General features: G+C 45.6%; 1 protein-coding gene across 13 annotated transcripts in view; it reads left to right on the forward strand.

Moving 5' to 3' along the window:
- Window positions 1-22517, forward strand: part of JARID2 (jumonji and AT-rich interaction domain containing 2) — a 241473-nt gene that overhangs the window by 102296 nt on the left and 116660 nt on the right. For 7 of the 13 annotated variants that reach the window (XR_013829978.1, XR_013829979.1, XM_079932718.1 and 4 more), the window contains exon 2: window positions 13217-13283. Coding sequence is in view for 8 of the 13 variants with exons in the window: in XM_079932718.1 (XP_079788844.1) it covers window positions 13217-13283 (67 nt within the window). In the remaining 5 variants the exon portion in view is untranslated. Of the gene's footprint in view, window positions 1-13147; window positions 13284-22517 lie in introns of those variants that run through there. The other 6 variants (XM_079932713.1, XM_079932715.1, XM_079932717.1 and 3 more) reach the window with 2 other exon arrangements.

Below are 22517 nucleotides of genomic sequence, written 5' to 3' on the forward strand. Positions count from 1 at the left end.
CTCCTCTAGGGTCTGTATGGACAGCTCCAACTCAGCATGTCTAAAAACGAAACTCTTGGTTCCTCTCTCCCTTCTGTCTGCTTCGGAGCACTCTTTTCAGAAGTGCCCTTTTTTCCTCCAGAAAGGAAAGGAAATGTCCTGAGATGAAAAATTTTGGGGTTGATCTTTCACTCTTCTTTTCTCACGGGTACTTGTACTAAGGGTCCTGGTCACATAGATCATCAGCACCCAGTTTTTCTTGCCTTCTAAGTGTTTCCAGAATGTAACCAGTCCTCACAGCCTCTCGCTGCCTCCTGGGTTCTCACTTCTTGTGTAGGCAGTTGTCGCAACCTTCCTTCATCACCCCCTAAGCTGGTTTATTCTTAACCCAGCAGCCTGTGCAAGTTTTTACAAATGTAAAACAAATTCTGTTACCTCTTTGCTCAGAACTCTCCCATGGTTTCCCATTTAGAGTAAAATTGTCATCTCCCCACTTCTGCTTTATTCTTTCACACACGTTACCTGAAGTGTAAATAGGAAACTTCTGCTTAATATCCACTGTGCTCACAACATGAGTTTTGTTTCTCTTACCACTGTGAAATGTCAGCATAGGAAGGACCATGACGTTGCTTCTAGAAGGCCATATTTGCTTTCCCTAACAGCTTTGCTTGAAAATGAGACTGCACATATGCCATGTCCCCTTTTGGGGGGTCCGCCCTCATGACTTTGGAGGAGCTTTGTCCATCTATAGGTAAGCATAAATCTTTTCATTGAATCATTCACTGGTCTATGAGGCTGTTTTATGGAGCTGAAGAAACGGCAGGAAATCTCATTTTGCATGAAAGAAGCAATGCTAGAACTGGCTTGGACACAGGAGCCAGCAAATGTTTCCAGTTTTGTTTAGGTGGCAGAAATAATTGTGATCTTTGCAAACCATTGTGAAATAGTAATATGGTTAAACCTTGTCATTGGACTAGGAACTGGCTTAACTGGTAGGAAATATCTCAGTTTGAATAAGATTGATATCTTGTACTAAGTGTCCTGGTCACAGAGATCATGCATTCTATGCATTATGAAAACTGAAAGCTGTGGGAAAATACTGAAACAGACATACTTGGTAAATTGAGCCTAATAGACTGTTTATATATTTCTTGGTACTAAAGTATTGATGTGAAAGAGATTTGAGGTTGGACTTTTATCTTTGTGTATTTAGAAAATCTTTTTTTCCTGTGTATGTATGTATGTATATATGTATGTATGTATGGCTGTATTGGGTCTTGGTTGTTGCGTGTGGGCTTTCTCTAGTTGCAGCGAGCGGGGGCTACTCTTTGTTGTGGTGTGCGGGCTTCTCATTGTGGTAGTTTCTCGTTGCGGAGCATGGGCTCTAGGTTCGTGGGCTTCAGCAGTTGTGGCACGCAGGCTCAGTAGTTGTGGTGCATGGTCTTAGTTGCTCTGCAGCATGTGGGATCTTCCCGGACCAGGGCTCGAACCCGTGTCCCCTGCATTGGCAGGCAGATTCTTAACCACTACACCACCAGGGAAGTCCCTAGAGAGTCTGTTCTTTATTTACTGTTGAGTTATTGTTGAAGTCATGATCAATTTTTAGTTAATACACCAGTACTCCTGTTTCCTGATAATCTGTTTTGAGATGGGGATGCAAGGATGAGAGCTATTGTTTCTACTTGAGATGCTCACCCCTTGTCTGTTGGGGGGTAGTGGTGTTGGAAGCTCTAGAGCGGGAAGGACTTAAAACCTCTACGGTAAGTTGGGTTAATGATAATTTTGTAGGCCATGCTAAGAAATTTGGAAATTCCCCCTGTAGTAGCCATTGGGGAGCTATACAGAGCTTTTGAGTAGGGGAAAGAGCCCCTTGGATTGATGGTTCTAGAAAGTAATGCATTGCAGTTATTATTTAGATCATAATCAGAGATTGGGATGGGCGGAGGAATCAGAGTTGAAGGTAGTGGGGGAGAGGAAATAGGAAAACCAGGGGAGAGTCAGGTTACCAATAAATTGCATTGGATTTAGCAATTATAATGTGTTTCATGGCAGTGAGAACAGTTTTCATGCAAAGGCGAGGTGGGAGTCAGGTCCCTTGCGAGGCTGTGTACACTTGCGGTTCTCAAAGTGTGTTCCCTGAGCAGCAGCATCAACATCACCTGGGAGAGCTCTGTGGGTGGCAGCCACAGTGTGTGCTTTCTTAAGCTCCGGAGTTGTTGCTCACAAGCTCTCAAGTTGAGAGCCACTCCCTTGGTCATTTGTTTGTACATCAGTAAATAGAGAATTCCAGAACTGGAATCCAGGTCTCTCTTACCCCTGTTAATATGTGTTTATTCTAGTGAAGTATTTTTGAATGCCTGCTGTATACTAGACTCATCTAGTTGGGAGCACGAAGATGAAAAAGACCACGTGGCGGGTCCTCTGGAGTCACACAGGCTAGTCAGGATGCTGTCTGTGTTAACCTCATAACCTCATGTGCATGATTTGGAGATGTTTGTGTGATGCTGCTTCACTGGCTAGTTGTAAAATGTAGAGGACAGAATGCATGAGAAGCAAGTGGTATGTGGCCTGCTACACAGTGACCTGCATTCTCTATTAGTGGGAAGCACTGTTTGGAGGGGTGACAGGCATTAAAATTATTTCTGGAGACCCATGCCTGTAATGACAGGGTGCAAACCAATCCCAGGGTGGTCCTTAACTCTGGGGACCGCTGGAGGAAAAAGTGGGAAAGGACAAATGTGATGCGTTGTCAATTTATGTTAAATTCAAGGACAAAGTTTATTTGTGTACTTACTTCACTATAACTTGAAATTTTTCATAAAATGGCCCCCCCAAGGCCTTAATGGTTTTACAATGTAGCATGACCAACGAGTCCCCAGCGAATGTATGGACACTTACATGCTTATTTCCAGGATGGAGGTCCTTGATGAGCCAAAAAAGCCAGCAAGTCAGTCAGGTATTGACAGAGCCCCTAAAGTGACCCAGCAGTGTCCCAGGGCCTGGAGGAAGGAACAGGAGGGTAAAAATTGCCCTAAGCCTTCGCCACAGCTCATAGGCCGATAACTTTGGCTGGCCCTGGCAGGAGGCGTCACCCTATTGGTGCTGAGAGACTGGCTGGTGGGGTGCTGGCTTTTGTCTGTTCTTAACCCAGAGGATGAATTTTGTAGGGGAATTCCTTAGAAAATGATTTGAAGGCATGTTAAAGCAGTGTGCATCTTCAGGGCTTCCTTGTAGACGAGAATTTTAGACTTCATCCCCTGAATTTCATGTATATTCCCTGCCAATCTGAAAGGCCACATGTAGCAGAGCAAATTGGAACCACTTCCCTGAGAGTTGTATGGGTGGATATCTGTTCTTACCTACTTTAGACTCTGGCTTTCTTGTGCAAGGTAGTCTCATATTCCAGAAATTTCCTGTTCCTGAGTAGAACATAAAGGTACATGTTTTGAAGAATCTCAGGGACGTAATGAAATGCACGAGCAAGGAATACAGTCTATTGCAACCCTGTCCAATTAATTATAAGCGTTGCTCTACTACAATGATGATGGAAACATTCTTTAGCTGACCTGTCCATTTTGGGACACACATGGCTGTTGAGTTCTTGAAATGTGTACACTACAACTTAAGGAACTTAATTTTTTGTGGCTGGAGACTACTGTATTGGATAGTTCAGCTTAGAATATGCCATTTGGGGGATTTGGGGGGGTATTCTTATTAACATGAAAAGGCTGTAGTGATTAAAAGATCCAAATCAGTCAGAATTCTTTTGGGAACCTACTTGTTAATAATTTATTCCCAAATGAGGCCATTTTGGAGTCGCACGTTGGCATTGCTGATACTGGATTGTCCCTCATTCTGATTTCTTTTTCTAAGATATCGGTCAAGTATTGTAATTTGACTTAATTTCGCCCTCATTCTGAAGGTAGATTGCCAGTCTGTTTGCTGCTGGATTCTTGGAGATAATGCTGCTCTAGATCTTGAGTCCTTTTTGATTATGTTGAAACAACAAACTGTCAGACCAAGAATTGCAGGGGGTTGAGTGCTGTGTTGCATGGCCCTCACTGCTGGTCCCTGACTGCACTGTTTAACAGTGAACGTGCGCCGGCGCAGCCCGTGCTGCTGCTGCCTTGACAACGGCGGTGTTGGACACGCTCAGAGGCAAAAGGGCTGACTTGGCAGCTGCCCAGCAGATTTTTATAAAGGCTCAGTTGGTGGCCGGAGATTCAGGCTGTCAGAGTTGTGTTATGCAATAAACCGTTTTCAGCAGAAGTTCTTAATCCAATTTCAGCTGTAGCTTTTTTTTTTTTTTAAATAGGCGGTAATCAAAGATAAGTACACATTATTTAATGGGAGTTTGGAAGAAGTAAAACTCTCCTTGCATAAGCATTTTCAGACCGTTTGCTTTATCCTGGGAAGCATGTCTGTCGGAGGAAATTTGCTGCTTGAAGTGCTTTTAATGTAAAACCAAGGCAAAGGAACATCATTCACAAGTTCAGTAAGTCAGTGGCTTCCTGGCCACTTATCTAATTTCTAGGTGTGACTATTCCCCGATTTCTCTTTGATGTTTGAGTATTGACAGGTGAACCATTTTATGGAATTTTAAAAAATGGATTAGCATCAAGTCGATTTGAGAAACTGAGTTGATTTCCAATGGAGAAAATATTTTGTTAAAAGGGGAAGAGACAGTAGTTTTAGCCTAAGTTGTGCCTCTCTCTCACTTTATCCTTCAGTGTTCTCCCTCTCTCTCTAGCTCTGTAAATCCTCGTTTGTATGGAGTCTGTGCCAAGAATCAACACCCCCAACAAATTACTACTATTATTTCCGATGCCTTTGTTGTTCTCTCAAACTGTTGATGGAAGAGGCTGATATTTCAGACAGCAACCAATTGCCTTAAGTAGGATTATTTAATAGCAGGTATATGCAAAACTTGTGCTCTAGAAAATAAAAGGCATGCATGTAGAGTTTTCCAGATGGTTTTCCCTGGAAGGAGGAAATTCGTTCTCCCCACCTCCCTCCTGGAGCAGGTCTTTTAAATTTGCTTTTCTTGCTGGTCATCTCTTTGCAGCCATCAATTCCCCGCCCCATACCCCGCCTTGCCATTTGGCATTTTCTGTTAATCCAACCCAGGGTGGAATTGAGCACTGGAACTGGACATCACACTTTATTTTTTTAAGAAAAGGAAGTGGAAAGTCACAAATCCCTCCATTTCCAGAGCCTTGACAGAAGTGAGATATATGCATATTGTGGTATTAGTAACTCATCCAGTAGCTCCTGTAATCTAAACACATAATTGTTTGTCTCAGCACTTGTATAAGTTTTTTTTTAAATAAATTTTATTTATTTATTTATTTATGGCTGCATTGGGTCTTCGTTGCTGCACGCAGGCTTTCTCTAGTTGCGGCGAGCGGGGGCCACCCCTCGCTGCAGTGCGCGGGCCTCTCCCGTTGCGGAGCACGGGCTCTAGGCGTGCGGGCTTCAGCAGTTGTAGCACACGGGCTCAGCAGCTGTGGCTCGTGGGCTCCAGAGCTCAGGCACAGTAGTTGTGATGTGTGGGCCTAGTTGCTCCGCGGCACGTGGGATCTTCCTGGACCAGGGTTCGTACCTGTGTCCTGTCGAATTGGCAGGCGGATTCCCAACCACTGCGCCACCAGGGAAGCCCTGTATAAGTTTTAATAAGGGGTTTCGTGTTAGGAGAAGGTCTTCCTGCCTGTGAACCTGAATGTTCTCTTCTCTCCCAACCTGCACAGCCCCATCTGCTTGGTTTACTTACCGGAGGCTGTGAAGAGCATGTGACGTGCTGTGCTCCCTCCCTGTGGAAGCAGGAGTGTTTTCTGTGGAACGTGGTGGCTTCTGCGTCTGTCCCGTGTGTCATTACCAGTCCCACCCCCAACCCCCCGCAGGTTGAAATTTAAAACATTGGTGGGAGGTTCTGGATTTCAACTTAAAAACGCAGGTGTGTGTCACACTTTTATCCCACTATGTCGTGGATGTTGGCTTTATTTTATGTGGTGATGTTGTTAAAAATGATCTGTGTGGTAGTGAAGACCTTTTTTTAAAATAATGGATTCAAATCTGCTGGAAGGGGCCTAGTCCCTGGTTGACCTGCGTCCCAGTTTTCTATCAGTTGTCCCAGCATCATCATTAGCAGTGCCCTTGGCTGCGATGATAAGTTACCGGTCACTCTACCTGTGATGGATGAGACTCTTACGCAGTTTGCTCGCAAGTAGTGGGAAAGTCACTACCTTCCGTGGGCAGGGGGGACCCATTTCATTTTTAAAATAGTTGTAATTGTTAGAAAATATTTTTTTAAATTTGATAAGAAATGGGCTTCCCTAGAACCTGTGCTTTTTCATCATTGTTTTCCCTCTCTTGAGTCAAGATGGCCTGAATTTGAAACCATAAAAAAAATGGAGACATAGAGAAATTGCATAAGGATGCTTTGAGAGATGCCCATAGAATTGATATTCTTTCAGTTCTAGAAGCCGGTTGTAAAGGCCAGTGAGAGGAACTCCCTCCCTCCTTCCTTTCCTCTCCTCTGCCTTCTCCTCTTAGTAGTTTCCAGCTCTAGCTGATGCATGAGTTGTTTGTTTTTCATATAACATTTATATTCACCCCTTGAAATTAGTAATTTTAATGGTGCTTTCATTTAGCAGCCAATGTGAGTTGCCCTTTTGATGTTTTCTCTTTAATAACAAATTTCTGAGTTTAGAATTTCGCTTCCTGATCTGACACCTGCCCCGTAGTGGACCGGCGGACTCATAGCGGGTTCCTGAGGTGCTCCTGCTTCTCTCCAGCCACGGCGCCTTTGGGCAAGACCCTGAAACTCATCTCTGAATGATAACCACGAGTTTCGTGATTCCGTCCTTTCCCATCCCTTTTAAACTAAAGGGAGAAAGCATGGTGTGGCCCTTGTCCGAAGGGGAGGCCGAGCAGAGAATCACGAGCATTAACTGTGCAAGCAAGTGCTGAGCCCAACGTCTGGTATACAGCGAGCACCCAGGAGACGTTTGCCATTGTCATACAGTTGGCACTCCACAACCGTGGGTTCTGCATTCCTGGATTCAACCAATGGCAGATTGGAAACATTCAGGAAAAATCTTCCAGAAAGATACAAAAAGCAAAACTTGACTTTGCTCCACCAGCAAATATGTAAATACTTGCCCCACCAGTAAAAATGTAAATAGCATTTACATTGTGTTAGGTATTACAAGTAATCTAGAGCTGATTTAAAGTGTACAGTAGGAAGGATGTGGATGTAGGTAGGCTATATGCAGACCTACCTTTATATAATAACCTATATAATGGTTATTGTATAAAATAACCATTTTCTATAACAGACTTGAGCCTCCTGGGACTTTGGTATCTGTGCGGGGTCCTGCAGCCAATCCCCCGTGGATAACAAGGGATGACTGCAATCATTATCGCTTTTTATATACTTCCCTTATGACTGCAGGGGTATTGTCCTCTGCCTGGCACCTGTTTTGTAAGCTTGACTGACCTGGACGTCCCTGTTTCCTTGCACTAAAGCATCTGGGCGCTCAGAAGAGGATTGGAAGCCCAGCTTGGTGAAAAGCTGGCCATCACTGGAGAGCAGAAGCCCGGGAAGGCTTGGCCCAGGCCTGTGGCTGAATGGAGGGCATGGCTTTACTGCATCACTGACCTGATCAGTTTTGACGCAGTCAATTAGAAGAACTCTTGGTGTAGTTAGAGCATGTTAAATCAATAACCCAGTGTTTTGAAGTGTGGGCCATGGAGGGGCAGTTTGAATGGTCAGCAAATTTATTTATATTAAGATCCTTTTTGGGCTTTATTTAAACTAACGTTGATTTGAATTTATGCCGTCAGTGGAGGTTGGGCTGGGCACTCAAGCACATTGAAAACAGTCATGCATGCCACGCCCATGTCCACAAACCCAGCCCTTCTCCATGACGGTGTGTGTGGGGAAGACACAGCAACCTGCACCCAGCAAATCCCGTACCTTCTTTTCTGTCCTGTCCAGTAAACCTGGGTAAGGAGGACAACTTGGTTTATGGTCTCATTCACACATGACCCTCTGTGGCCTGTTGTGTTGGTTTTTGTTTTTGTTTTTTACCTTAGAGGTCAGGAGAGCATTACAGAAAAACAATTCTACAACTGGGAGCTGTGATTTTTGTTGGATTGGAGCCTTCCTTTGGGTTTTGTTGCTTTGTAGTGGGGGGGCCAAAAAAGGATCCCCCCGCCCCCCAATAAAATCACCTTGGAGGGTACAGTTAACTGCAAGCTTAATGAGGTCCTGCTGTGTAATGTGGCTACTAAAATGTATCCCAGCTTCTGGATTGTGCACGGAAATAGAAATGATCTTATTGCATGTGTTGGTCCTGTTGTTCTAGAGTATTATTCACATGTTGGAATGTGTGTTTAATTCTGGATGTCACCTTTTTAAAGGGAAGTCATTCCAAATTGGGTAATCAGAGAATGAGGGTTTGAGACATCATGTCACATAAGAATGATTCAAGGAACTATCCACTACTTGTCTTAGCTTTTTTGTTGATTTCGCTTTTTGCTATTTGGTCGCTTGTTTTAGTTCAGTGAACAGACGTCAAAGGGAAGAGTTCTCAGAATATGTTAATATAGACTTCTGTATTCTGACAGTAAAAATGGCAACAATTAGATGGTTGTTAGAAGTATTCATCTTGGGATTTCACCTCATCTTTCTTTACCTTTGCCTGTATCGTGATGGAGGTTAGAAAGTGACGTGAAATGGGCAGAATGGGGAACTAGTGTGTACAGCAGAGCTTCTGAAACTTTAATGTGCATGGGAATCACCAGAGGATCTTAAAATGAGCCTGCATTTCTAACAAGATGCCAAGCGGTTAAGGCACTGGTGGTCTTTGGAGCACACTTGGAGTTGCAACGGTATGGAAGGATGTACAAGGCTGTTATATCTCTAACCTGGACTGTGGGCTTTGGAGAATTGTTAGATGGTGCTGTTTACTGCAAGGTGTGTAGTGTCTTCATGTGCTTACCTTCTGTGCCCCTTTTTCTTACATGTCTGTTATAAAACTTGGGGCAGCATGAGGTTATGCTGTTATTTTTCCTTTTAATGAAAAGATCATGTATGACCATAAACATTCTAGTTTAATTCCTGACCTGTTGCCATTTTCAAAGTTATTTCAAAGAATGGTAGACATTTTACAAATGCAAAGAAAACCCTGTCACTTTTACTTTTAAAGGTCTTATTACTCAGTCTTCCATTCGCTAAAGAAAGTGATTTTTCGCAGTCAATAGCCAAGTGAATCTAGATCTATGTGAAGATTTTTTTCCCCCCCGCTACAGCCAGCAGACCCAATTATTTTTGTTTATTTCAGTGTTTGCAAAGCATCTTTTGGTCTTGGGGAGAAACAAGTAAGAGATGGGGGAAATGAGGAAAGGTGGTGTGTCATCGGGAGCCTGATTGTTCTTCTCAAGTTTTAGATGGTCTGTTAACCTAGAGGTCTTATGGAAACTCCAAATGACAAGAGCTGTTTTTAAATCAATAATGCAGTTCACAAGAATAGACACACACTCTGGGCAGCTGAATTTGCATGAGAATGAGGCTGCTAGACTCCATATCAGTGGCTATGCCTCCTCCTGTGTCTGCCTTTATTAAGCTGACCAGTAAAGTAGAATGGACTGAATGCTTGGCTACTTTGTTCCTTGGAAGAAGAACAGGGAGAACTCAGAAGGGGTATTTTGTGAATGAACTGGTTGGTGTTTAGCTGAGGGTAAGGGACTGCAACAGGGGCCGCGGATTTGGGCCCTGTAAGGCCATGTGGACTTGGAGATGGGCGCTGTTTTTTGCAGGGAGCTCTAGGTGGTGGCAGAAGGGGTGGTGTGGCCCCTGTGTTAGGACACTGACACGCTTACTGCTGAGAATGTGAGGTGTCGCCTGGCCCTGTTGGATTAGTCACCGTGGGGAGTGTTTTTGGGGAGGAGCTGTGGTTTCAGTCAGGAATTAGAGTGATTTCAGGCACTTCACTTAACCCATTCTGGAAGTTGGGCACTGGCAGGCCAAGTGTGGGTAATGGTACATGGGAGGTGTGAGGCTGAGTGTACAGTTTTCAGAAATCCTGAGCTCTCACTCTGTCAGGCATGTTTCAGGTGCTGAGCACGAGAAACGATTTCCTGACTCCATGGAGACATTACTTCTCAATAAGACAGCTGCTGAACAGGGGGCAATATAACAGAGGGCTGGACTTAAAGGTCATAGAAGCTCTTGGGCTGGGGGGTGGCCGGGGAAGAGGGGGGTTCACCTGAGTTGCTTGACTTCTGGTGAGGGAGTTAGTTACGTCTGGGTTGTTTTCTAGAGCGCTCAGTACTTGGTCCTTCAGAACTATGATAAGGGTGGGTAAGCGTTAGGCCTCTGAAATACCTTCTTTCCGGCTTTCCAGGACTCGCAGCTTAGGTTGCACAGCCCTGTGCTGCCTCGTGGTTGGGTGCAGGCCCACCTTGCTAGCCTCCCAGTAGGGAGGGGTGTAAGCGGAATGTAGCGATTCATCGTGACTCTGCAGCTGTGAATGGCAGTTGGATTTCTAATCTCTGAATTCTTACCTGCTGAGCTTTTGGAAACAGAGCAGAGCCGACTTCTTACCTGCTAGGTTTGCACCTTGCATCAACACTGAGGGAAGTCTTGACCAGCATTCTAGATTATAAAAGAACTCGTGTGTGTGTGTGTGTGTGTGTGTGTGTGTGTGTGTGTGTGTGTGTGTGTGTGTGTTGTTTTGTTTGATTTTTAATGTCTAGAACTGGAAACCCCATACTCTGTGTCCTGGATTTGCTTCTCCTGTATTTAAAGTACTTTATAGGGGTCATGGGGCTGCTGGTGTCAACTAAGTGAACCTTAAATGCATCTTCCTTTGCAGGAGTTTTCCTCTCACATGGTTTATGTTTTAATTAGATATTAGTTGTCGGGGTATAATTCTCCCATATGGAGGCCTGGAGCCAAAATGAAGGCACCAGTCTGAACAGGAAGCAGTAAATCGTCACAGGAATTTTACATTGAAAGCTATTTTGGGGCTTTACAATTTATAAACTCTGTGTATGTAGGAAATAATCATTTATAATCACAGCCTGGCTTGTTGTGGAGACCTGAATGCTGAGGGTAGGAACCTGGGGGTGGTGAAGAGAACTCTGCCCGACAGACTTCCCTGGATCCTGAAAGGTGGAATTCAGCCCAGCGAGCATGAACTCTTCCCGAGGTTAAGATTATCATTCAGTTGAAACCAAAATGCTAGAGGCATTTTCACACTGAGGGGCGTTGCTTGTTGCCAAGAGTGATTCATTGTGCTTTCCACGTGTTGTGTAGCTGAATCATTTGCCTCTCATGCAGGTTGGTTCCTTGGGCTCCTCAGGTGGGGTCTGGTCAGAGCGCTTCGTTTTCCTGGTTTTCAGCCATGCAATTGGCAGGTCTCTGGTGACTCGGACCCAGTGGTGGTTAAGAAGTAACCTGTGTTCCTCCCGCAGGGTGGAGGCCAAGTCTGCCTTCAGCCTTCATGTGTGGACTCGACCACCACCCTGGTCTGTAGATGCCTTGTCTGTCTTAGGAGAGCGACTGGGGACACAGGATGTGCCTTCTGCCTCTGGAGGTGACGGAAGCCTCGGCTTGGCAGGTCTGCAGAAGTGAAGGACATCCGGGCTAGGTGGAAATCCTAGCTCTTTTCTCCCAGGCCTTCTCTTCCCCTTGTTATGGAAATGGAGAATCACTGTCATTCTAAGAAATTCTGGAAGCTTAACAGGAGCACCGCCTCAGTTACTTAGGGTTTTAGAGTCTGTGTGGTTGGATTTCTAAGATGTAGTGTGTGTTTATGCAGCGTTTAGGAATTTGTGAGCTGGAGAAGACCTTGGATAATCTATTTCCCTTATCTCGGCCCCTGGAGGGTTTAGTTGGCCGGGTAAGTGGCAGGGAGTAAAAAAACCCAGTTCTGTTGGATGTTGAGTGTAATAGCACCAGCCTGACTCTAGGGTATTTGGCCTCCTGTTTGAACAAAAGGAACCTGAGTATCCCAAATCCTGCTTTACTGGGGTATTAATGTTTTCCTTATTCTCTTAAGGCCCCAAATAACTGAGAAGCCCATAATCCTTCCATCTCTAAATTGAACTCATAAAATGCTTAAGTCTTGAAGTAGGTGTGTGACTGTAAGAACTTGTTAGATTAGCAAACAGTAGGCAGATATCCACAGAAGAGAACCTGTGAGTATCCCAAGCTGTGTGAAGCAACTCTTTAAACCTTAAAATAAAAAACTCTCTTGCCGGTTCCCTAAAACAGTGAACTCATTTGGGGCACCGGTATCGACCATCTCCGTCTTCCCAGACTTGGCTGTTGTCCTGCCTCAATCCCTGCTGGTCTGCAGTCTGTCGTTGTGTGTTTACTACTGGAATTGCTGGAGTGCCCTCTGGTTCTTTGGTGTGCCCCCCGCCTCACCTTTATTTTGACATAAGGGAGCCACACTTTTAAATGAGAATCTTCAAGACCTATTGTATGTATTCTTTTTCAAAAATCATCCCCCCATTCCCCTGCCACCCCGTTCTCTAGTCCACAAAGATCCGTTGCCCTTTTCTGCAGTGGTCCCTCTCCCTCTCTCGTTTTTGTGATTCATCACCTTAAAAGGCCAGTACAGATCCAGTTTCATTTCTTCTGACGGAACTGTAAATTCCTTGAAAGTAGCACCAAACCACAACACCAACAGTAAGTAAACTTTCCAAAGGGGTGTAGCTCGTGTCTGTAAGGTGCCTACATTCTGGCATTATTCGCTTTAAAGAACTCCAGTACAGTGATGCATTACACCTCCTGTTGTGACTGCAATAACTCCTTTTTTTTCTAAACTTTGCCAGGAATATAAAACTTCTCTATTACCAGTGAATGACGGGATTTGGTGCGGGGCATGTAAAGGAAGTGCGATGCTTGTGTCTCTCCTCCAGTCCCTTTACAGCCTGAGGGGTAGCTCTTTGCTTGTGGTCTCTCCAGGAAGGGCCAGTGCCCTCCCTCCACTATAGGAGGTAGTTCTGAGCTCCGGAACTTGGTCTCAGTCACTTAATACTTGTTTGGGATTTGTTGGTTTTTTTTTTTTTAAAGTTTATTCTGACTCTTAATTAACATTTGCTTGCTTGCCGTTAAGTAATCCCCTCTCCCCATTCTTCCTTGTTTCTCCAGGATGACAGTGATGGGATTCCGTGGTCAGAAGAAAGGGTGGTACGTAAAGTCCTTTATTTGTCTCTGAAGGAGTTCAAGAATGCCCAGAAGAGGCAGCATGGTGAAGGCATTGCTGGGAGCCTGAAAGCAGTGAATGGTGAGTGGCCTGTTTTGTTGTTTTGGATGATGTCTCTGGGCCTGGCCTTGTTTCCGAAATGGATGTGCTTTGGGCGGCTCGTGCTTCGCAGGCTGGGCCCCTAACGGCAGTTATTCTGGACATCCCGCTGGGTTTATAGATTTGTTTTGATGCTCCTTTGTATGTTGCATAATATAATTGGCAAGGTGCCTTAGTCTGCGCCCTATAGACAAGACCAGGGCTGCGATCTGGTTTCTGCCCGTTCTTGGATTGAGTGTGGAGCCTGACTTACAGGTTTTTCTGTGAATATCTGTCTTTCTACCCGAGTATGAGGGCAGAAGAAGCCTTTGATGATCTCGCTGAAATGGGGCAACTTTGGTGCTTACGCCCTGTTTATATAGGAAGTAGCCTGAACCTGTGGGCCTGCAGCCCTTGCCACTCTCTCTGGCTCAGCAGCCTCCTAAGGCCCTGCTTCCTTCCTTGTTGATCAAGCTGGCAGGTGGCCGCACAGCCGCAGGTGGGCAGTGGAGGCAGAGTTCCCGTGCGTCCGAAGCGTCCCTCATCCTGGATGGGTATGAAGTGGGTCCTTGAAGCCTGGAGAGAAACATGCTCCCGTCTGAGTTTATTCTGATGTCTGTTTTTAACAGGGTTAGTGTGACTCGGATGAAATCATCCAGTGAACACCGTTTCAGAACTAGCATTTGGTTACTATTTATATTTTATTTCGGGGGTTGTGGCTGCAGCTGTATTCCACAGCCTCTCTTGTTCTCGTTAATCTCCTAGAATCTTAGATAAATGTGAATGAATTGACCGTGTTCTGGTTTGTACTTGTTTGGAGTGAGGAGATAAGGAAGAGGAGATCCTATTATTCTTTTTTTAATTTTTTTTACGGTACGCGGGCCTCTCACTGTTGTGGCCTCTCCCGTTGCGGAGCACAGGCTCTGGACGCACAGGCTCAGCGGCCATGGCTCACGGGCCTAGCCACTCCGCGGCATGTGGGATCTTCCCGGACCGGGGCACGAACCCGCGTCCCCTGCATCGGCAGGCGGACTCCCAACCACTGCGCCACCAGGGAAGCCCCTATTATTCTTTTTGAGTTCTGGCTATGATCCTCCGGTAAGAGTCATCACACATGGGGAACCTGACAGCTTGCCAGGGGGCAGAGCGACAGGCTGACTTAGGGCGTCCAGTTTTTTTCCATCCTGCTTAGTTGTAAGGTGAGTTGTCTGGGAGCCTCTTGTTGGAACCAGTGCTTCCAGACAGGACCTTCTGGCGCTCCCTTTCCACAAGGCCGTGGCGGGGTGTTCTGACGTGGCCTTCCTGAACACCACCGGGGTCTGCCCTGCCATTCACCCAGGTTCTGTCACCCTCTTCTAGTACTGTGTGACTTGAAACAAGAACTGCCTGAAGTCTGAGCCAATGTGTATGGGAAAGGCCCGTTTTGAATCTTTCACACGTGCAGAAGCAAAATAATTTGAGGAATCTGTTGCCACAGTTAGTTACACAGCTTGGACCCCTATCTGTTCATGGGTCTCCTACCAGGTAGGGACCCCGCCATTTCTTGGCTGCCTGTAATGGAGTAATTGCTAAGCCATGTGTCTTTTTAGAGAGCATTTGACGTGATCAGTCTTGTTGACGTTGCTTCACATTGAACATACTGTTCTGCTCTTAAGTTTTTGAGGGGAGGGTGACGGGGGGAGAATATCACTGGATCCTGGGGTTATAGTAGAGCAGTGGCTGCTGCTACGGGGTTAGATTTTACTGCTGTGACAAGGCATGCTCTCATTCTGTTGTTCTGGAGTGGTGATGCCTTTGTGCTTTAGGAATCTTTTAACAACTAAAAAACCCACCCAACTGGGAAAAATCTGCTTTTAGGACAAGAAGGTAGCCGGGTGTCCAGGATTCAATAATGGTGGAATTTGGGTAAAAGAACAAAAGCTAAGATAAAGCATTCAAGAAGCAACTAGTGCTGCCAGCTAGTTGGCCAAATGTAGCTCCTGTTTTCGTTGGCATACTCGGGGCTTGACGATCCCGAGGAAGGAATTCTAAGAAAAGTTGGCACGTACATGTCTATTGGGATCATTGAAGACTTTAAATCATTCTTTTACCACCTCCATAAAAAAGGTGGTCTTTGTTGTTTGTCGTGGTAGTTTGCCTTTCACCCTGATGCAGACTGACTTGCCTTTCCCTCCCTCCCTCCCTCCCTCCCTCCCTCCTCCCCCCTCTTTTGGTTGTGAAGTTGGTGTCTGCATGCCCTTTTCTGGTTCATGTTGGTGTTTGTGCAGGCTGTATTCCAAGGCCACCTTTTTGTTATTCCGCATGTTGGATTTCGATAGCAGTTCTAAGTAAATACATCTCCTCGTTTTAGAACTTGTGTGTGTTTTAAGCATAATTTTCTTAAAGGCAGCTAGCATGTTAAACAATGTGTGCTTTCTTATTCGGGGGCTACTGGAAAGCATGGAAACCAGACGCGTTACCATGGGAATAAGTCCCTCTCTGTAGGTCCCCGAATCTCAAGGGTGCTGTCCTAGGGGGGTGTGATCCAGAGAAAGCTGAAGTAGCCGGCAGCCTCCAAGGCTCTTGGTGGGGATGGGTAGTGAGAACTGCAAGCAGCCTTCTCTCTGAAGGTGTGTACATGTGTGTACATATGTGTGTACATATGTGCGTGTCTACATTTATCACTCAAGTTTGAGTGGATGCGTTATAACAGATCATCATTCGTATGCTGTGCAGTAGAGTGACCTTGTCTGGCGCTGTACATCACAGCACACTGTTTGGGGTTCTTCATCGTGGGGCAAGTGAAGATAGGTTAGTGGTGGGGCAAGAGTGGTTTTAACAGTCATGCCTTTCCTTTCCATTTCTCTTTTCATTTTTTTTGGTCCCCTACCCCCTGGAGGTTCCCTTTCAAAAGTTGAAATAATTCCATTGTTTTAGTTTTAATTGTGACAGAAAGTTATCTGACAGTAGAATTTGAAACTGTCCAGTACAGAGCCCTTGCTGGGAGGTGTGGTATGAAACTGGACGGGACAGACGTGAGAGTAGGTGCCTGCACCCCGGCTAGGGCGGTGTTGGTGGGGCTTCTGCCCCCTGTGCTCCCTTTCTCATGCTTCATGGCTTGAGGATCGTGGGTAGGGAGGTACCTCTGAGACCTGTGGGGTTTCTGTCTGTGAGGGCAAGATGACATTCTTGTTGGTGGGCTCTGTGAGTGTGTTCTCTGTGGTAGTAACTTCCTAATTGCACATGGTTATTTATGCTGCAGTAGCAGAATTGGAATTACGGCTCAAGTAACTTTGAATCCAGTACTTATTTTAGAATCCAGAATGGAGGAAAATGGCATCCTATCTTTGCAACAGTAGTATTGAAAACAAGGTGTTTTGTTTTCCCCCCTATATTTCAAAGCAAAGATGTTTCTTGGTTATTGGTCTTGCCAGAGTTTCCTGGGAAAATTCAATTTTAAAATATCTTGAGTTCACAGTGGAATGGGCTTGACATAATTTTTATCTAATTAGGAAATGAATTGACATCACTTCTGCGAAATCACAGGCATGCTAGGATGATGAACAAGCAGCCCCCTGCCCTGGCCTCCTGTGTGAGGAGGGTCGGGGGCTGGCGTCTGCTAACAGGGTGCCAACAACAGCAGCTTGTCTGAGTGCCTGGGCTCAGCCACGCCCCTTGTGCAGGTCTGGTAGAGACGTAATAAGCCAAGCAGACATAAGATAGTAGAGAGACCTCATACTTGATGTCATAAAATCCATGTTTGCCCTCAGTCTTGGTTTGTGGTTCCGAAGTGACGAGGGAAGAATTTTTTTTTGTCCTACTGGAGGTAACGAATCTTGAGTCTGGGACATCCCAGTGGGTTGTCTGTAGGAATTGAAGCCGTTGTTACACAATTGTTGGCTGTAGCCAGGCTTCAGGGGAGGCGATGCTAAGGTTTCTGCTGGATGTGAGCCTTCTGTCTACTCTCTGCTGTAGATGGTGCCACTTCTCCCGGCAGTAATAAATTGACAAAAGCTTCAGAAAGGCTGGCAGAGGCAGAGGCCTCGGCCACTCTGAGGGCCCTTGGCCTGCTGGGGCTGAAATTAGGGACATTTAAATAATAACATGCTACACAAATAATGAGTACACATAATTACACAGTAAGAGAGGGGAGCTATTAGCTGTATTTGAATTTCATTTGCTTCCTATAAATTTCATCTGAGATCCAGCAAACCCTGTGGCCAGCTAAAGCATCTTGACTAGATTTAAGGGAAGCTGGACTCTTTTTTCTTAGAATTTTACAGTAGTTGTGATAGCTGGAACCTATACTGAGCTCTTGCTTTTTGCCAGTTATTGTTCTAGCACTTCACCTGTATTTTGCTCATTTAACTTTCAGAACGAACCATTTTCTAGAAATATAGGAAACTGCACTAGGGCGGATTAGCAATTTGCTTACACTACTAGTATGGGGCAGAGCCAGGATTTAAACCCCAGCTTTCTCCTTTGCTTATAATAGCCACCACTTAAATAAATAGGAGTAGTTTTGGAACCCCCTATAAAGATAGGATTTCAAAAATACAAAATTGTAGGAATACTTTTTTTTTCAAATAGCAATTTCTTTTGAAGGAGATTTGTGAAATCTTTCGTTGGCAAAGAGACCTCAGAAGTGAGGGGCAGTACAAGTATTTATTCATGTGACCATGGTTCTGGGCTTCATTAGCACTTGTCATTGAATTGATAGAGGAAATCGAAAAACTGCATTCCTCCTGATTGGTCATCCTCCTTCCACACAGATACATTCATTATTTCTTTCTGTTTCTTCACCTGGGGATATAGATTTGTGTTTTTAATATTGTTGTGGAACCAGCCAGCTGGCAGAGGGCTGCCACTCACCTCCATGAGGTGGTGAGAGAGGGCAGTGGCCTTGCTGGCAACAACTGTCCATTTGTAGCCAAGGATCAAAGCTAGAAGTACAAATATAGGACTCCCTGTGCAAACCGCACCCCCCCCCCCCCCATCCCATTGCTTTTTTAAGAGGGTAGAATTTTGTTGGACTCTTCAAAATCTCTCTGAGATTACTGATGTCTGTGGAATGAAACACGGGCCCGGCTTCTGCAAATTCACTGTTTATAGGATGAGATTAAAGTGTGACTTCCGAGTCAAAATCAAAGTCTGGGCACCTTGTCTGATGAATGGAAGTGTATTTTTGGCCATATTTGAAATGAATGCTGTGACTGTATGGTGGCCTTCTCCTGGCCTGAAGCTCTGATGTGCAGCAGTTCTCAAGATAGTCTCTACTTCAACAGGAAAGACCATCTCCCCCCACCCCCTGCCGAAGAAATTGGCTTTTCCAGGTTGAACTGCTGCTGTGTCCGTGCTTGTGGCCTCTGCAGGCTGGGCCAGGAGTTAAGTTTTCTCTTAACAGTCCAGCGCCTGAGACATTTGTCACCTGCGTCCCCTGACGGCACTCCATGGGAGAGCAAGGCCGTGAGGGCAAATACACTTCTTGAAAAAAACCTACATTTATTCTTTGTTTAAAAATGAAGCTGCATCTCTCTTGGATAATGGTGGAGTTGGGAAGGCTTGATTTCTTTCTCTTGTAGGTGTTCTGTCGTCAGTCTTCATGACCCTGAGTAATGCAGATGGGAAATTTCTAGATAGAGCTCCCATCTGATCAGTACTTGATGGAATTCTTAGTATGTAGGAGCTATTGTGAGTAATAAAGACGGAACTGAAATTGCTAATTTTGGGGGAGTCAGAACAGCTTATTTCATCTCATCTAAGATGTCATTAAGTGATGCATTATTTTATGGGAGAAAAGAAAATATGCTTCCAGTTATAAGTGTAAGCCATGATAACTGTGAGGTGCTTTGTAACAAGAGAGAAATATGTGTGACTGGGTATCAATGAAGCACAATAAAATAGAACAAAATGCTTTAAAAATCAGAGGTGTGTGTGACTGGTTTGATGTGAGGAGGCCAGCAGGGAGGCAGGTGATGTGAAAGGCCCAGTGCCGAGCTACCAGGAAGAGCTTCAGTAAAGAAGTTGCATTCCTGTGGGCCTTGAAAGCTGTGGGACTGTTGGAGCGAGGGCTGAGGCTGGGACGGGGTAGTGTGGGGCAGGGGTGTGGACCAGCAAATAGACATTGGCCGGGATTGTTGACGTCACAGTCCAGTGGGACAAATGGCAGGTTTCAGTGGCCAGCCTGCTTGTACAGCTCTGGCACCAAGGGAATGGCGAGCCTGCCTGCAGCCCTTTCGGCCACAGAATTACGGATTGCTAGAGCTGGAAGGGACTTTTGGAGGTATGTAGGTCAGGCTCATGATTTTACAGATGAGGAATTTTGAACCTTGCTGATGAGCTTAACTGGAAGGAATGGATCATGCTGAAGGCTGATTGGAACCAGAAATCCAATTTAAATGATGGCGAGACACCAGCCTTCCCAGTAGGCATGGCTGCGTGTGAGGATTTCATGGAGCGTTAAGGATGGAGGTGCCTCTGGAGGTGAATGTATTCTGCTCCTCTTTTCCTGTCACTTGTGCTTGAGGCCCGCTGCCCATCCAGCTACCTCAGCCTGCCGCCTCTGGCAGTTCTGTGAGCTCTGTGCTCTCTCTTTGATTACAGCCCCATCCTCTTGGCTTGGACCCCTGTAGTAAGAGGGGCACACCACTCAGGTAGTGACACCTGGGGCGGGGGTGCGTGTGATGTCTGAGCTTGAGACAGTTCCACAGTGTTTTCCTGCCTCCCCGTGTTCTTAGAATGGCTCAACTTTGAGAGATGTTGAAGCCGAGGGGATGGAAACCTGCTGTGTCCTGGGATTTTTTTTTTTTTTTTTTTTTTTATCATCGCGGTGCGCGTACCTCTCACTGTCGCGGCCTCTCCCGTTGTGGAGCACAGACTCCAGACACGCAGGCTTACCAGTTGTGGCTCACGGGCCTAGCCGCTCTGCGGCATGTGGGATCTTCCCGGACCGGGGCACAAACCCGCGTCCCCCGCATTGGCAGACGGATTCCTAACCACTGCGCCACCAGGGAAGCCCCCCTGGGATGTTTTTTAAAGCTCTTCCGCCTCTAAGAGTCTGTCTGCTCAGTGCCTCCCTTTGGGCACCAAAATCCCTTTTTCTCATCTCTATGAGAACACCACTCTGGAAAATATCCCTCTTTTCTTCGTCATTTGTTTACTTCTTTACTAGATCATTCCCATCAGGAAACAAAACATGTTGTAGTTTCTCCCATAAAATAAACCCTCCGATAATCTATCTCCCTCCTGCTGTTCATTTCTTTTACTTTATAGAATTCCTCGGGAAAAAAATGTCTACACAGTGTTTCCCTCTAGTATTTATATTCATGTTAATATCCTCTCCCCGCTCATTCTCTTTTGAGCCCCTAGAGTCAGGCCCTTTACCAAGGCTAATAATGACCTTGATGGCCGAATCCAGTTATCAGTCCGTGTAGCTTTAGTTTGCCCATCCGGCGGTGTTTGACATGATGATTCTCTCCTGAACTCCAGTTGCCTACCTGCCTTCCGCACTTTGCTCTCTTGATAGGTCTCCTGAACTTGAGGTCTACCAAGCCAGCTCTGTCTCTCCACTCCCTCCCATCTGCTCCCCCGCTGCCTGTCTTTCCATTGTCAGTAAATGCCAGTTCCATACTTCTGGTGGCTTTGATCAAAACCTGGGAGTTATCTGGTACCCCCCACCCCCACCCCCGCCCCGATTTTGCAAAACCTGTTTATTCTAAACTCACAATATGTTCTGAAACTAAGTTTGCGCCACTGCCACGAGTCCACCACCTCTGTCTTGGGCTGAGACTCCTAAAGCTGCCTCAACTCCTGCCTTTTTACCTGTCTAGGCAGCAGCTAGAACAGTCCTTTGTAGTGTGAATCAGCACATGCGGTGTCCCGCATGTCCCCCCGTCTCTCTTAGCGTGAAAGGCAAGCATCTTACCCTGGACACTGATATGGTCCCCCAGCATCTCTCTGGTCTTATCTGCCCATCTCTCCCTCACCTAGTCTAGCCTTCCTGCTGTTCCAAATGCATTTGGTAGTATACTCTTGCCCCAGAATTGTTGTGCTTGCCGATGCTTCTGTCTAGAACTCTCTCGCTTTGGGTACCTGTGTGACTTGATCACTCTTGGCATTTCAGGGTCCTGGTCAAATGTGCCATTACCAGAGACCTCTTCCTTGAGCATCTTATTAAAAATTGTGCCTTTGCCTGTTACCCTTTAGCTCCTTACCTTGTAATATTTTTTGACGTAGACTCTCTCACTGCCTGGCCTTGTATTATTCTGTTTGTTTATTATAAGCTCTCGCCCCACAGTAGATTTTAAGTGTCAGGAGAGAAAAGCTTCATCCATGTTCACTGCTGCTGTATGCACAGCTCCTGGGTGCTCTGTGGAGTGTGTGGTCACCTGCACACCGGCTGTGTCCCTGCCCCTGTGCCCAGCACCCCTCTGCTACACTGTGGATGTGTTCCTCTCTGTTCAGGAGTTTGTACCATCGCTCACTCCAGATTTCATTTTGAAAATGCATACACCTTGACCCTCTCGCCCCCTCACCCCAGGTCACAGCCCATGTTATTTTCCCTGTTCCCAAAGCGCACATTTATTCATAACTGTGATGTCTTTATATAAGTCTCATTATCATAAACATTCTTGGAATTGGGTCACCCTTTTATCCTTTCTTTCTGAACTACATTTGTTGAAAGCCTACCTGTGTGCAAGATACATTGATTGGTAGTTTAAAATAAAACTGTCCTTTTAAGAAAATAAAAGTTACTGCTTTTAATTCTCATAACAGTGTGGTAATTATACGATTACTATCATAACTTTGCGGGTTTGTTTAGTGGGCCTCAGATGGAAAGCAGCATACTCAAAGCTACGTTGCTAAGAAGTGGTCAAATCAGGATCTGAACCCAGGACTCCTGAAGCCAGATCTTGCCCCACTTTTTTTTTTTTTTAAATAAATCGAGGAAGACGTTACACTCTGTGAAATCACTTATCTTAGGTGTGCAATTTCGTGAGTTGCCAGATGCACATATACCCGTATGACCAGAGCTCCAGTGTTGATACAGGACTTTTCCGTCGCCCCAGAAAAGTTTTCACCTGCCCCTTCTAGCTCATTTGACTTCTTTAAAGTATGTGCTCATTTGGTGGTTTGTCAACATGGCTGTCTCTGTTTTTAGGAGCTTTTATGATGTTACGTGAGTTTACGATATTTCTCCAGAATGTACCAGATGCCAGAGAGTGTCTGTTGAGACCTGAAAGTGCCTCAGAGACAGAG

This window comes from Stenella coeruleoalba, assembly GCF_951394435.1.
Source record: "Stenella coeruleoalba genome assembly, chromosome: 10".
Classification (NCBI taxonomy): domain Eukaryota; kingdom Metazoa; phylum Chordata; class Mammalia; order Artiodactyla; family Delphinidae; genus Stenella; species Stenella coeruleoalba.